The following is a 13,975-nucleotide window of genomic DNA, read 5'->3' as shown; positions in this document are numbered from 1 at the left end:
GGCCCTCAGTAACAATTCTGTGTCTGTCCCTGAGTAACAATTCTGTGGCCCTAACTAACGTTTCTGTGGCCCTAAGTAACAGTTCTGTGGCCCTCAGTAACAATTCTGTGTCCCTGAGTATTGTTTCTGTGGCCCTCAGTAACAATTCTGTGGCCCTCAGTAACAATTCTGTGTCTGTCCCTGAGTAACAATTCTGTGGCCCTAACTAACGTTTCTGTGGCCCTAAGTAACAGTTCTGTGGCCCTCAGTAACAATTCTGTGTCCCTAAGTAACGTTTCTGTGGCCCTCAGTAACAATTCTGTGGCCCTCAGTAACAATTCTGTGTCTGTCCCTGAGTAACAATTCTGTGGCCCTAACTAGCGTTTCTGTGGCCCTAAGTAACGATTCTGTGGCCCTCAGTAACAATTCTGTGTCCCTGAGTAATGTTTCTCTGTCCCTAAGTAACGTTTCTCTGTCCCTAAGTAACGTTTCTGTGGCCCTAACTCTGTCCCCAATACAGAGCGGTCTGCCTCTCTTGAATGACTGGAGGCAAATGCAGAATTCTAAAATGGCCGCCATTTATAGCTCGACCATTACACAGTGCTGGCTGGCTGGCTGGCTGCTGATTGGCTAATGCGATCACATGTCATTAATGAATGCATTATGGGTCAGCGCGCCTTGTCTGCGCGCCTTCCCAGACATCCCCGCTCCGTCGCCGCACATGTCGCCGCTATTTTAGGAAAAATTTTGATTCGCGCATCCGAAGTATGCTATTTTTCGGATTCGGCGCGAATCGAAAATTTTCCAATATTCGAAACGAATTCCACTTCGCCTACTTCGATTCGCTCATCTCTACTTAGAACCTTAAAACTGCAGTTGAAAAAAAACCTCTTATAAAGTATTTGCTGTGATTGGGAAAAAAATTATTTCTGATCCAGCTACTATTCCTTATTTTCATAGTATTTATGGTTAAAAAAATCCTTTGTATCCTTTAAACTTAATCCTCTTTTTCTCAAGACACAAACAGTGCCCATGTGTCTTTTCAAAGGGCCTTAATGTGAATTCCACAATTACTAATTACAAAGTAAATACAATGTAAATAAAATCAGTTCAGATTTGCATACAGATTCTGTTGTGTTTAACAGTTGTTTGGTGTGGACCTATCACGCATGGCCAATTTATTAGACCAACCCTGCGTTAAAAAAAAAAATGTTAGGTTAAAAAGAAAAAAAATGGAAGAAGAAAAAAATATCTTACATCCCATATCAAGGATGCTTGCCTAGGCAAAAGTTGATCTTGCTGGACCTTCTACTGGGGTCCTTGGAAAGGTGAGGATCCCAGATCCTGTGAGAAGGCAGAGTATGGTATAGCAGAGTACCCATTGACTCACCAGGTTTAGATACAGACACAGGCCCCTCTAACTCCTTTTACCCCAAATTTCTGGTTTCCTGCACACCCAGAGAAGATACATTTCTGCGTTTTCCTCCCTCAGCATCTCGGAGAGGTTACACCTGGCAGATCTAACTAGGCAAGTAATCTGGAGAGGCTGTCCATTGACAGTACCAGCATGTGGTCAGTTGGGCCAGAGCCTAATTGGATGCAGCATGTCAACTAATACCAGAATACTGCAGATGGGATGGCACTTCATCTTTGGGCCTTGGATGCCTCCAACTGTGCATCTTTGTTATGAGCGATAACCTTGACTTTACTGTGTTGAACACTGTCTATGAGGATAATCCCACCTAGCTGCATTCTGTACAGTTTTACTAAAGCTTGACTCTGTTGATAGAGTGTTTTATAGAACCTATGCTACCCTGACTGAGCCTTACTGACATTGCTGTGCAGACTCCATGTTAGTGCGGCTTTCAAAATCAAAATTCACATTTTTGTATTTTGCATGTTTTTGCCACGTTGAACCTGTTTTTCATCTGTTTAGTAAACTGCGAGTTATAGTTGCTCTCTGTCTCATCATTCAGCTGATTTCCCATTCTGTTCACAACTTCTAGCAGGATTAAGGGTACCCAGCTTTTCCAGGCCCTTGTCACCCTTGCCTACAAGAAGCATCTGGAAGTCAAGTGCAATGTAAACATTTTTCACTTTTTGCTTCCAATTTCTTTTTTTTAACATCATTTTTTAAATCTAGAGGTCATTTTACACTTTGGCCCTATATAGGATCTGTCATTTAGACCTATAGAAGAGGACCAGCTCTTCCACTGAGAAGACAGATTTGCAGGATTGGGCTGATATACATTATTAGGCTTTATGCACACCTGTAAGCCTAAAAAATGTTATTTTCCCCTACAGGAGTTTGCAGCATCAAAAATGAGGTAAAAAGCCTTGTTTTTGCATGGGCGTTAACATGCGCTCTCTCTTCTGGCGTTAAAGTGTTACTAAACCCAGGACCCTGCATTCAGTATATCTGGTCTCCCACAAGACACAGAACATGGAAATGCAATTATTTTAGCAGATATAAACTGCTAAATACTTTTTCTCATCAGCAGTTAGAGCAGTCTTGTGACTTTTATCAATGTCCAGCTGACCAATGGTTAAAGCTTGTAGGAGGAGTTTTCATTCTGCTCTGACTGTCCCATGAGGCTGCATGACCCCTGCCCTCTGTCTGAACAGTGCTGATTGGCCCTGTGCTGATCACATGAACCCTTCCAAATAAAAAAGAAAACTCTCTAGCCATACACACTAAACTGAGCATGTGCAGAGTAAGTTCTAGAGCTCTGTACTATCAGCAGATGGTAGACAGTAGAAGGGGAGGATCAGATAGACTTTTTACAAAATGTGGAGGATTAACCCCTTATGTTCCAACAAAATGTGGAGGATTAACCCCTTATGTTCCTTTTTACAAAATGTGGAGGATTAACTCCTTATGTTCCTTATGTATAACAGCCATGTTTTACTGCATATACAGACTGATTTTACTGTTGTGGGTTTAGTAACACTTTAATGCATTCTATTGGCCACAGTCCTCCCCATTAGAATGCATTAACACAGGAATGTGTGTTAAGTTGCCTAGTGTTAGTGCGCATGAATGCACTTTTGAGCATTTTTTAAGCTCAAAAGCTCCTCTCCTGAACGCACAAGTGATGTTTTCTTTTTGCCTGTAAACTCCCCTGCCACTAAACTCCTGAATGCACCTATAGAGGCCAGAGAGAAGAAAAAAAATGCATGCGGTCATAAAACTGGATTGGGCATTTGTAGACAGGTCTTCATATACCTCTACATTCAGTCCAATTAGGCAATGCTGTGTAGCCCCCTAGGAGCTGGGAAAGCCCAGATAAGCACTATAAAATATGAAAAAGAAAAGGGCGCACAAGCCTTGCCCATTACCTCAATAAAAGTAATTTAACAATAAAAAATAGCAGATGTATATTCACAAACACCAACATTTTATAAGCATATCATGACCAACATAGGCCCATGGTCTGGAGTACTGTGCGAGTCCCTCATACAAGAAGACGCTCAAAGAATGGCTGACACGTTTCGAGAGGGGATCCCCTCTTCCTCAGAGCCACGGCATGGACACATAAGCTAACGTAGAGGGTTACAGGCAGAGAAAAAAAAAAGCTCACTCAAAGAAGCAGCTTTTTTGAGCTGCAATGTGCATGAGGCCTTATGCTGTTTCTAGGTAGTAATATCAGACGGAGCTACAATGTAACTCAAAGATTGTACAAAGAAGCTCTTAGAATTATTGTGTGCTGCTAGCCAATCATGTTAATCCATCCTAATTTCTTTGACATTACCTGAATTTCCAGGGGAGGTCTTTCAATAAACAGTACTTTCCGAACAAGCATTTTCTTTCCACCTTTCAATATGCACAAAGCAACAACTTCAATAAGATTGTGGCTTATGATTTCCTCTTCATATTGCGAGGCATATAGGTTCACTGGGATTTGTTTTTCTGCAAAAATAAAAAAGATACTAACACATCAGAGTTCTGAGCATTGTACATAACGATTTACTTGTTCTGCTGTAAGGAGGCAACCATCATATGGCTTTGTGACATCACTCTCCTCTACTCCAGTTCAGGTGACAACTGTAAAAATTGTGGATTTCCCATCAAATTATGCCTTTGGTGTAGGGTTGCCACCTCATCTCTTTAAACCCAAACACATATTAATTACACAAGTTCTGAGGCTAATTTAATGCAGATAAGGCACCAAGCAAGTTTATTTACCACCTTATTCAGTCACAGAACCTGTGTAATTAATATGTGTTTGGGTTTAAAAGGGATGAGGTGGCAGTCCTACTTTGTATAATAGTAAAAGCCTGACAGAGGTCTCCTGCCCCGTAAAAAAAAAGTTTTTTCTTAAAGAATACAGTTGCAAGAAAAAGTATGTGAACCTCTTGGGATTACGTGGAGTTTTGCATGAATTAGGCATACAATGTGCTCTGAACGTCATCTAAGTAACAACAATAGAAGAACACAGTCTGCTGAACATAATACTACACAAACATTAGATGTTGCCATGGTTTAATTGCACATAACATGTAAACATTCACAGTGCAGGGAGGAAAAAGTATGTGAACCTTTGGACTTAATAACTGGTTGACCCTCCTTTGGCAGCAATAACCTCAACCAAACATTTCCTGTAGTTGCAGATCAGACCTGCACAACAATCTGGAGTCATTTTGGACCACTCCTCTTCACAAAACTGTTTCAGTGTAGCAATATTCTTGGGATGTCTGGTGTGAATCGCTCTCTTAAGGTCATGCCACAGCATTTCAATCAGGTTGAGGTCAGGACTTTGACTGGGCCACTCCAGAAGGCGTATTCTGTGCTGTTGCAGCCATTGTTTTGTTGAATTACTTGTATGCTTTGGGTCATTGTCCTGTTGCATCACCCATCCTCTGCGGAGCTTCAGTTGGCAGACAGATGGTTGTACGTTTTCCTGCAAAAAGTCTTGATAAACTCTGGAATTCATTTTCCCATCAATGACAACAATCCGTCCAGGCCCTGAGGCAGCAAAGCAGCCCCAAACCATGATGCTCCCTCCGCCATGTTTTCCAGTGGGGATGAGGTTTTGATGTTGGTGTGCTGTGCCTTTTTTTCTCCACACATAGTGTTGTGTGTTCTTCCCAAACAACTCAATCTTGGTTTCATCTGTCCACAGTATATTTTGCCAGTAGTGCTGTGGAACATCCAGGTGCTCTTTTGCAAACTTCAAACGTGCTGCAATATTCTTTTTGGACAGCAATGGCTTCCTCCATGGTGTCCTCCCATGTACTCCATTCTTGTTTAATGTTTTCCTTATTGTAGATGTGTCAACAAAAATGTTAGCATGTGCCAGAGATTTCTGTAGGTCTTTAGCTGACACTCTGGGATTCTTCTTTACCTCATGCAGCATTCTGCGCTGTGCTCTTGCAGTCATTTTTACAGGACGACCACGCCTAGGGAGAGTAGCAACAGTGCTAAACTTTCTCCATTTGTAGACAGTCTGTCTTACCGTGGATACATGAACATCAAGGCTTTTGGAGATACTTTTGTAACCCTTTCCAGCCTCATGCAAGTCAACAATTCTTGATCGTAGGTCTTCTGAGAGCTCTTTTCTGCGAGGCATGGTTCACATCAGACAGTGCTTCTTGAAACCAGTAAACCCAAAACAGGTGTGTGTTTTTTAAGGGCAGGACAGCAGTCAGCAACACATCCAATATCATCACACTGATTGGAGTCAAGGTTGGCTCACTCCTGGCTCCAATTAGCTCTGGGAGAAGTCATTAAGTTAGGGCCTCACATAATTTTTCCTCCCTGCACTGTGAATGTTTACATGTTATGTGCAATTAAACAATGGCGACATCTAATGTTTGTGTAGTATTATGTTCAGCAGACTGTGTTCTTCTATTGATGTGACTTAGATGACGTTCAGAGCACATTTTATGCCCAATTCATGCAAAACTCCACGTAATCCCAAGGGGTTCACATACTTTTTCTTGCAACTGTATATACAGTAGTGCTTTAAATGCAGACACATAGGGGGTTACTTACTAAAAACTGGAACGTGCACAAAATGGTGTACTCTGCAAAGAAACCAATCAGCTTCCAGGTTTTATTGTCAAAGCTTAATTGAACAAGCTGATGTTAGAAGCTGATTGGCTACCGTGCACAGCTGCCCGCCTCACCACATGCCCCCTTGATCCTGTCCCCTCACAACTCCTACGATTACCCTCTTACTCCATCCTACACTCCCTCACTCACATCTATAATCTTTCCCTCTCTTCTGGCACATTCCCCTCCCCCCTGAAGCTACTGATACTAAACCTCCCTGAACACTTTCCTCTTTTGACTTTGCTATTGCTGAAGAGGTTACTAAAGTTTTCTCAGAAGCCCATCTCACTACCTGCCCCCTGGAACCTGTCCCCTCTCAACTACTACGGTCACCCTCTTCTTCCATCCTATGCTACCTCACTCACATCTTCAATCTCTCCCTCTCTAACGGTGCCTTCCCCTCCCCTCTAAAGCATGCACACATCACTCCCATACTTAAAAAACCCTCCCTGGATCCCACCGACCTGAACAACCTTAGACCCATCTCCCTGCTGCCATTTACATCCAAACTCCTAGAGCGCTTAGTCTACAATCGCCTGAGTTCCCACCTCACCGACAACAACCTCCTTAATCCCCTACAGTCTGGCTTCCGCCCCCTACACTCCACCGAAACTGCCCTACTCAAACTTACCAACGACCTGCTAACCACCAAAGCTAATGGCCACTATTCAGTGCTCCTACTCCTCAACCTCTCTGCGGCTTTTGACACAGTTGACCACCCCCTCCTCCTCAAAAAACTACACTCTTGGCCTCAGAGACTCCGCCCTCTCCTGGCTCTCTTCCTATCTATCACAGCGCTCCTTCAGCGTTACCTATAACGATGCCACCTCCTCTTCACTCCCCCTCTCTGTTGGGGTCCCTCAAGGTTCTGTCCTTGGGCCCCTTCTCTTCTCCATCTACACCTCCTCCCTTGGCCAGTTGATACACTCTCATGGCTTCAACTACCATCTCTATGCTGACGACACGCAAATCTATCTCTCTACCCCTCACCTCACCCCTTCAGTCTCCACCCGTATCACAAGCCTACTGAGCGACATATCGGATTGGATGTCACTCCACTTCCTCAAACTAAATCTTTCCAAAACTGAGCTCCTAGTTTTCCCCCCAGCCCGTGCCCATTGACTTCTCCATCAAGACCAACAACACCACCATCAGTCCCTCCCCTCAAGCCAGAGTACTAGGTGTCATCCTAAACTCCAATCTGTCCTTCCAGCCCCAAGTCCAATCACTGACTAACTCATGTAGACTTCACCTCCACAACATCTCCAAAATACGTCCATTCCTAACCCCGGAAACCACTAAGCAACTCATTCACTCCCTTATTATTTCATGACTTGACTACTGTAACTCCCTCCTCATCGGCTTACCTCACCGCAGGCTATCCCTGCTTCAGTCCATCTTGAATGCTGTGGCCAGACTCATCCACCTCACAAACCGCTCCATATCCGCCACCCCCCTCTGCCAATCCCTCCACTGGCTTCTGATTGCCCAACGTATAAAATTCAAACTGCTAACATTGACGTACAATGCTGTTCATAATACTGCCCCAAACTACATCACCGATCTGGTATCCAAATACCACCCAAAATGTACTCTCTGCTCCTCACAAGACCTCCTACTCTCTAGTTCCCTGGTCTCCTCCTCTCATGCCCGCCTTCAGGACTTCTCCGGGGCTTCTACCATCCTCTGGAACTCCCTACCCCAATCCATCAGACTATCACCTACTCTCCTCACCTTTAGGCGCACCCTGAAAACCTATCTCTTCAGGGAAGCCTACCCCGCCCTCATCTAATTACTGAACTCCCCCACTTTTCCTACCACTCCATCTCCCACAGTTATTTCCTCCTGTACCACTATCCCCTCCCTCCTAGATTGTAAGCTCCAAGGGGCAGGGCCCTCGAACCCCTCGTGTATTGAATCGTATTGTTACTGTACTGTCTCGTGTACTGTCTCCCATTGTAATGTAAAGCGCTGAGCAAACTGTTGGCGCTATATAAATCCTGTATAATATTAATAATAATAATAATAATACTTTGGATAGTTACATTTGGACAAAATGCTTTTGAACTTTGAGAACATTGATACGATAATCCTGTGTCCTCTAAAACCCCAGTAGATGCAGGCAGTGTTAAAGTGTTACTAAAACCACAACAGTAAAATCAGTCTGTATATGCAGTAAAGCATGCTTGTTATACTCACTGTGGAACCTAAGGGCTTAATCCTCTGCATTGTGTAAAAAGGCCATTTGATCATTTTTTCTCTGTTCCTCCCCTTTTTCAAGCGACCACCACTTATCTCCAGAATGAACTGTAGGCATGCACATGCTCAGTTTGGTGTGTATTGCTAGAGAGTTTTTTTTTCCTTGGGAGAGTGCATGTTATCAGCACAGGACCAAACAGCACTGTCTAGACAGAGGTCAGGGGATTTGTATCCTCCTGGAGCAAAAAGAAAACTTCTCCTACAAGCTTTAGCTAGTGCTGGGCTGGACACAGAAGTCACAAGACTGCTTTACCTTCTGATGAGAAAAGGTATTTAGCAGTTTATATTTACTAAAATAATTGCACTTCCATGTTCTGTGTACTGTGGGAAACCAGATATAGTGGATTCAAGGTCCTGGGTTTAGTAACACTTTAAGAGAAGCATCCTCAAAGTTCACTGCAGCAGCTCCAAAGTTGAGTCTTCAGGAGCTCAGCTGACCTTATTCCTCTTTTTCAAAGCTCCTGCTCTCTGCTTACATTAGAAAATAGAAGGCTGGAAGGCTGCTGAGTCAGGGCTGAGAGGTGGGAGCTTGGTAAACTGAGTTCCTAAGAAAATGACTTGAACTTTAGTGCTTTTGCTATGAAATTGATAATACATTTTCCCCACAGTGCCTGCAGCTACAGAGGCTAGAGATGGCTTTTTTATAGCCCATTTACTACTTGTTCAGAATATGAAATACTTGATTAATAGCATGGTCACAGGTTCAGTTTTAAGCCAAGTTAAACTTGTTTTTGTTGTTTTGAGTATCCTTAGGAAGAGTAGATACTTCTATCAGGGTTATATTCCTGTCTTTGAACAGGTTGTGGAAATTTCACCTCACTGTAACAGTACTCGAGTCCCTGTGACTGGAAGTGGGGTCAGATATTCCCAGTCAGAACAAAGACTGTGCATAAATACAGGTCAAACTCAAAAAATTAGAATATCGTGCAAAAGTTCATTTATTTCAGTTATGCAACTTTAAAAGGTGAAACTAATATATGAGATAGACTCATTACATGCAAAGCAAGATAGTTCAAGCCGTGATTTGTCATAATTGTGATGATTATGGCTTACAGCTCATGAAAACCCAAAATCCACAATCTCAGAAAATTAGAATATTACATGCAATCAATAAAACAAGGATTGTACATAGAACAATATCGGACCTCTGAAAAGTATAAGCATGCATATGTACTCAGTCCTTGGTTTGGGCCCCTTTTGAAGCAATTACTGCCTCAGTGCGGCGTGGCATGGAAGCTATCAGCCTGTGGCACTGCTGAGGTGTTATGGAAGACCAGGATGCTTCAATAGCGGCCTTCAGCTCTTCTGCATTGTTCAGTCTCATGTCTCTCATCTATCTCTTGATAATGCCCCATAGATTCTCTATGGGGTTCAGGTCAGGCGAGTTTGCTGGCCAATCAAGCACAGTAATTCCACGGTCATTGAACCAGGTTTTGGTGCTTTTATCAGTGTGGGCAGGTGCCAAGTCCTGCTGGAAAATGAAGTCAGCATCCCCATAAAGCTCGTCTGTGGAAGGAAGCATGAAGTGCTCCAAAATCTCCTGGTAGACAGCTGCGTTGACCCTGGACTTAATGAAGCGCAGTGGACCAAATCAACACAGACTGTGGAAACTTCACACTGGACTTCAAGCATCTTGCAGTGTGTGCCTCTCCATTCTTCCTCCATACTCTGGGTCCTTGTTTTCCAAATGAGATGCAAAAGTTGCTCTCATCAGAAAAGAGGACTTTGGACCACTGAGCAACAAACCAGGTCTGTATTTCTTTTGCCCAGGTAAGACGCTTCTGGCGTTTGTTGTTCAGGAGTGGATTGACAAGAGGAATACGACATTTGAAGCCCATGTCCAGGATTCGTCTGTGTGTGGTGGCTCTTGATGCACTGACTCCAGCCTCAGTCCACTCCTTGTGAAAGTCCCCAACACTTTTGAATGGCCTTTTCTTGACAATCCTCTACAGGCTGTGGTCATCCCTGCTGCTTGTGCACCTTTTTCTTCCACACTTTTCCCTTCCACATAACTTTCTATTAATGTGCTTTGATACAGCACTTTGGGAACATCCAACTTCTTTTGCAATTACTTTTTGAGGCTTTCCCTCCTTATGGAGGGTGTCAATGATGGTTTTCTGCACAACTGTCAGGTCAGCAGTCTTTCCCATGATTGTGATTCCTACTGAACCAGACTGAGAGACCATTTAAAGGCTCAGGAACCCTTTGCAGGTTTAATGGCTTAATTAGCTGATTAGAGTGGGACATTTTGAGCCGAGAATATTGCACCTTTTCACAATATTCTAATTTTCTGAGATTGTGGATTTGGGGTTTTCATGAGCTGTAAGCCATAATCGTCACAATGATGACATGTAATGAGTCTATCTCATATATTAGTTTTACCTTTTAAGTTGCACTACTGAAAAAAATGAACGTTTGCACGATATTCTAATTTTTGGAGTTTCACCTGTATATGATAAAGGCTCTATCCCTGCAATGCTCTGTCCAAAATTTTGTCTGAAATTGAGCTTAAAGGCAGTTCTATACATCCTCATCAATGTTTCACAAAGTGGTTTCTAGTATAGAGTAAGAATGTCCAGCAAGATAGAAGAAAGTTAGAGTCACCTCAGTTTCTCAAAAATATTGGATTAGACATGGTGAGGGACAGGAAGGAGCGTGGAAGAAAGGGTGTTGCGGTGATATCAGGGACTGCATTAGGTGGGGTCTACAATACCTGTCATGAATCTGAACACTATAGAAAACGGTGATCCCACACTAAGGGTAGCAAGGTAATTTTTGGTGGCACCATAGCCAAATGAGCTATTATTATTATACAGGATTTATATAGCACCAACAGTTTCCTCAGAGCTGTACTACAGAAGATTGGGAGCTAGTCACCTGTATGCATTACATATCTTAATTTTTAACTTTGCCAGGAGTAAATTTATTAAATATAACTTTAATTATGAAACAATGTTACCTTTGTTGGGCGCCAGTGTGAGAGATGTTTGATCTGAAAATAATTCAGATACCGGCTTTCCAAAGTACTCAATAGAAGATGAACTTAATTTGATGTTTAATTTCTGAGTATTTTTGCCAGTGTTTTTCAGGGTTAGGGTTAGACTTATGTCATCACCAAATGCTGTGGATGAAGTCAACTCAAATTTCCCTTCAATCTCAAGCTTTTCTTTCACATCTTCGGATTCATCAAGGTGAATTTCACCATTCCTCTTTTTGCGACGTTTCTTTCCAATGCCTTTTTTGCTAAGGCCATCCTTAGTAATGATCCCCATTTTCACCAGCTTTTCGCGTGCTTTCAGATAAATGGCCCTTTCCTTGGCTGATCCTAAAACAGAACATTGATAATTCATATTTCCTTAAAAATATTAATGCAACATATTTTTGATTTATCTGCAATTTTTTCATATATTACTATAATAATTTTTATATAGTGTCATAGTGTGCCAACTCCTCCAGGATTAAACTTAATTTGTGATTTAACTATGCAGACTTTAATGGCAGCCTCTGTTTGGCCACTGGGAGCAAATAAATATGCTTGGTATGCCATTTGCTCCCATTCCTCTATCTTGACATCAGTGGTGCTTTGGTATTGACCCAATGTTGTGAGTTGGTGACTGGGAGAGTCCTTAGCCCTGTTTAGGCTTCCAGGTTTGTCGCCCTCACTTACTTAGGTATTTGGGGGGATTTTCAGCAAGCTTGAGCAGATATAACTTAAACCGGTCATTTCATTGAGCAACTTTTCTAAGAGACCTGTCTCCCTCCTGCTTCTTACATAGTTCCCAAAAGTGTGGACTGTTTCTGGAAATTAGGAAGCAGCAGCAAAAGTGTTAGACAGACACCAAAGAAGGTGGAAGGATCCCCTTAAAGGTATCAGTATGGTCACACTAGGAGGAGGATACGGGTTTAGATGCCATTGTCCACCTGGTTTAGAGACCACAATGTGGGGGAGAGCACAGCGAAAACTGTTCCAATTACAGATATCATATTTTAATCTAAGGTTGTGACTAGGGTAGACATTGTATGGCTGCTATTTTTCTCCTGAATAGGTGTCAAACGCATGTTCATGATTTAAAGGAACTTTACTGAGAAAATATAGAGGTTGACATTGCTGACCTTCCCTTCTGAAAATGCTACTTGCCCAGCTGTAATCCTAAATCCAATGGCTTCATTACTTTCAGACATTGATATGTAACTGTAGTTCAAGAGCTCTGACTTTAATCTGACTTTCTAATCTGTTTGTATGTTCCACATTGTGGACTGAGAATGGTAACTGTTTTTGTTAGAAATGGATCAGTAATGGCAATCTCTATGTAGGTTTCCTTTAAAGCGGAAGCAGCTCTTGTTGAAAAAAAAATTTCCTTCTTCAAGGTAATATAATAATGTGCTAGTATGCACTGCATACTAGCATATTATGAATGACTTACCTCAAAAAGTAGCCCTCCAGCAGCATGCTGTCACCGCTGCAGAGGCTTCCATCTTAACCCGGTCTTCCTTCCGGGTTCGCAGGCTGTGGCCACTTGTGATGACATCACCGGCTGCTGCTTGCCAGAATATCTCCTAAGCGGTGCATGTTTATGAGATGTTCATTTTGCCTACAGCTAGGCTTTATTATAAGCTTATCTGTAGGTAAAAACGTAAAAGCAGAGTTTACTACTGCTTTAGGAGCAAATAGTAGTGTGAAAATTCCAGAGAATGGAGGGTTTATGTGTAGCGTACTTACTGCTAGAGGTTGTCCACCCTAAGATCCAGGAAAAAAACGTATAGATCCACTAACATTCCAAAAATGGTATCTATGCTTCTACTGGTAGCATGGATCCTGTTGAGTTAGCTGTGTGTAATAGAGTGCAGATCCCACTGGTGACATGGATACTGGGAAGTTAGATATGTGTGTTGCAGTGCAGATCCCACTCGGGGTATGGATACTACGGATTATTCTGTGTGCGTGTTGGAGGGTAGATTTTACTGCTGGCATTGGTATTTGGGAATGGACTGTTCATTCTGCAATGCAGATGTAATTGGTAACGTGGGCACTGAGGAGTGGCCTGGATGTCATGATAATTAAATGCTTTCAGTGCTTTTGACCTACTGATCTGGAACATATACAATTCAGGAGTTTTGACTTCATTAGCTGCATGTTTGCAGAGTATTTAAGAAAGTTGAAAAGCCAGAGGCAACTAGTGTACTAGTGTTTCCCATATTTCTTTTTCTTTTCTTATGTTCCTTCATATCAAGTTTTCCAATAGAAGAAGAAAAAAGAATTTACAGCTTATTCTGTAAGTAGTGATAAGAAAAGTGGTCTGTTAATATAAAGGACATTATGTGCCATTCATTCAGCAATGGCTGTTAGACAACAGTTCCAGTTACCTTCTGGGTACTTATAGGTTTCTGTTATGTCTGTTCTTTCATCAGTTCCTACAGCCTTTGTGCTGATGTATTTCCCCACATGCTCAGTGTTGGTGTACACTTTCTCCTTCACATCCTTGTCATAGTGGATCCAGGTGTTACGGTCAGCATTCACTTCCGAGAAGACAAAGGGGGCATCAAAGTCCAGGTCAACATCTCCTTCTTTAATGGCATGTACTGAGGCCGGCCCACAACAATGAGCGTCTAAAAGTAAGAGGACACAATGAGAAATCAATTTACCACAATCTTACATAAGTAACATCAACCATATGTAGCCCT

At 42.4% G+C, this 13,975-nt stretch overlaps 1 protein-coding gene across 2 annotated transcripts in view; it reads right to left on the bottom strand.

Annotated features, from left to right (window-relative positions):
• The window catches only part of LOC149465852 (protein-glutamine gamma-glutamyltransferase E-like), a 94,974-nt gene that overhangs the window by 16,879 nt on the left and 64,120 nt on the right, over window positions 1-13,975 (bottom strand). For both annotated transcript variants that reach the window (XM_089673383.1, XM_089673384.1), the window contains exons 9-11: window positions 13,658-13,900; window positions 11,253-11,618; window positions 3,732-3,889 (exon numbers count right to left, since the gene is read on the bottom strand). In XM_089673383.1, the coding sequence (XP_089529509.1) occupies window positions 3,732-3,889; window positions 11,253-11,618; window positions 13,658-13,900 (767 nt within the window). The remainder of the gene's footprint in view (window positions 1-3,731; window positions 3,890-11,252; window positions 11,619-13,657; window positions 13,901-13,975) is intronic.

The sequence above is a fragment of the Staurois parvus genome, unplaced genomic scaffold (assembly GCF_062004578.1).
Source record: "Staurois parvus isolate SC_StPar_1 unplaced genomic scaffold, SC_StPar_1.0 ptg000137l, whole genome shotgun sequence".
NCBI classification, from domain to species: Eukaryota; Metazoa; Chordata; class Amphibia; order Anura; family Ranidae; genus Staurois; species Staurois parvus.
This window is presented reverse-complemented; position numbering and strand designations above follow the sequence as displayed.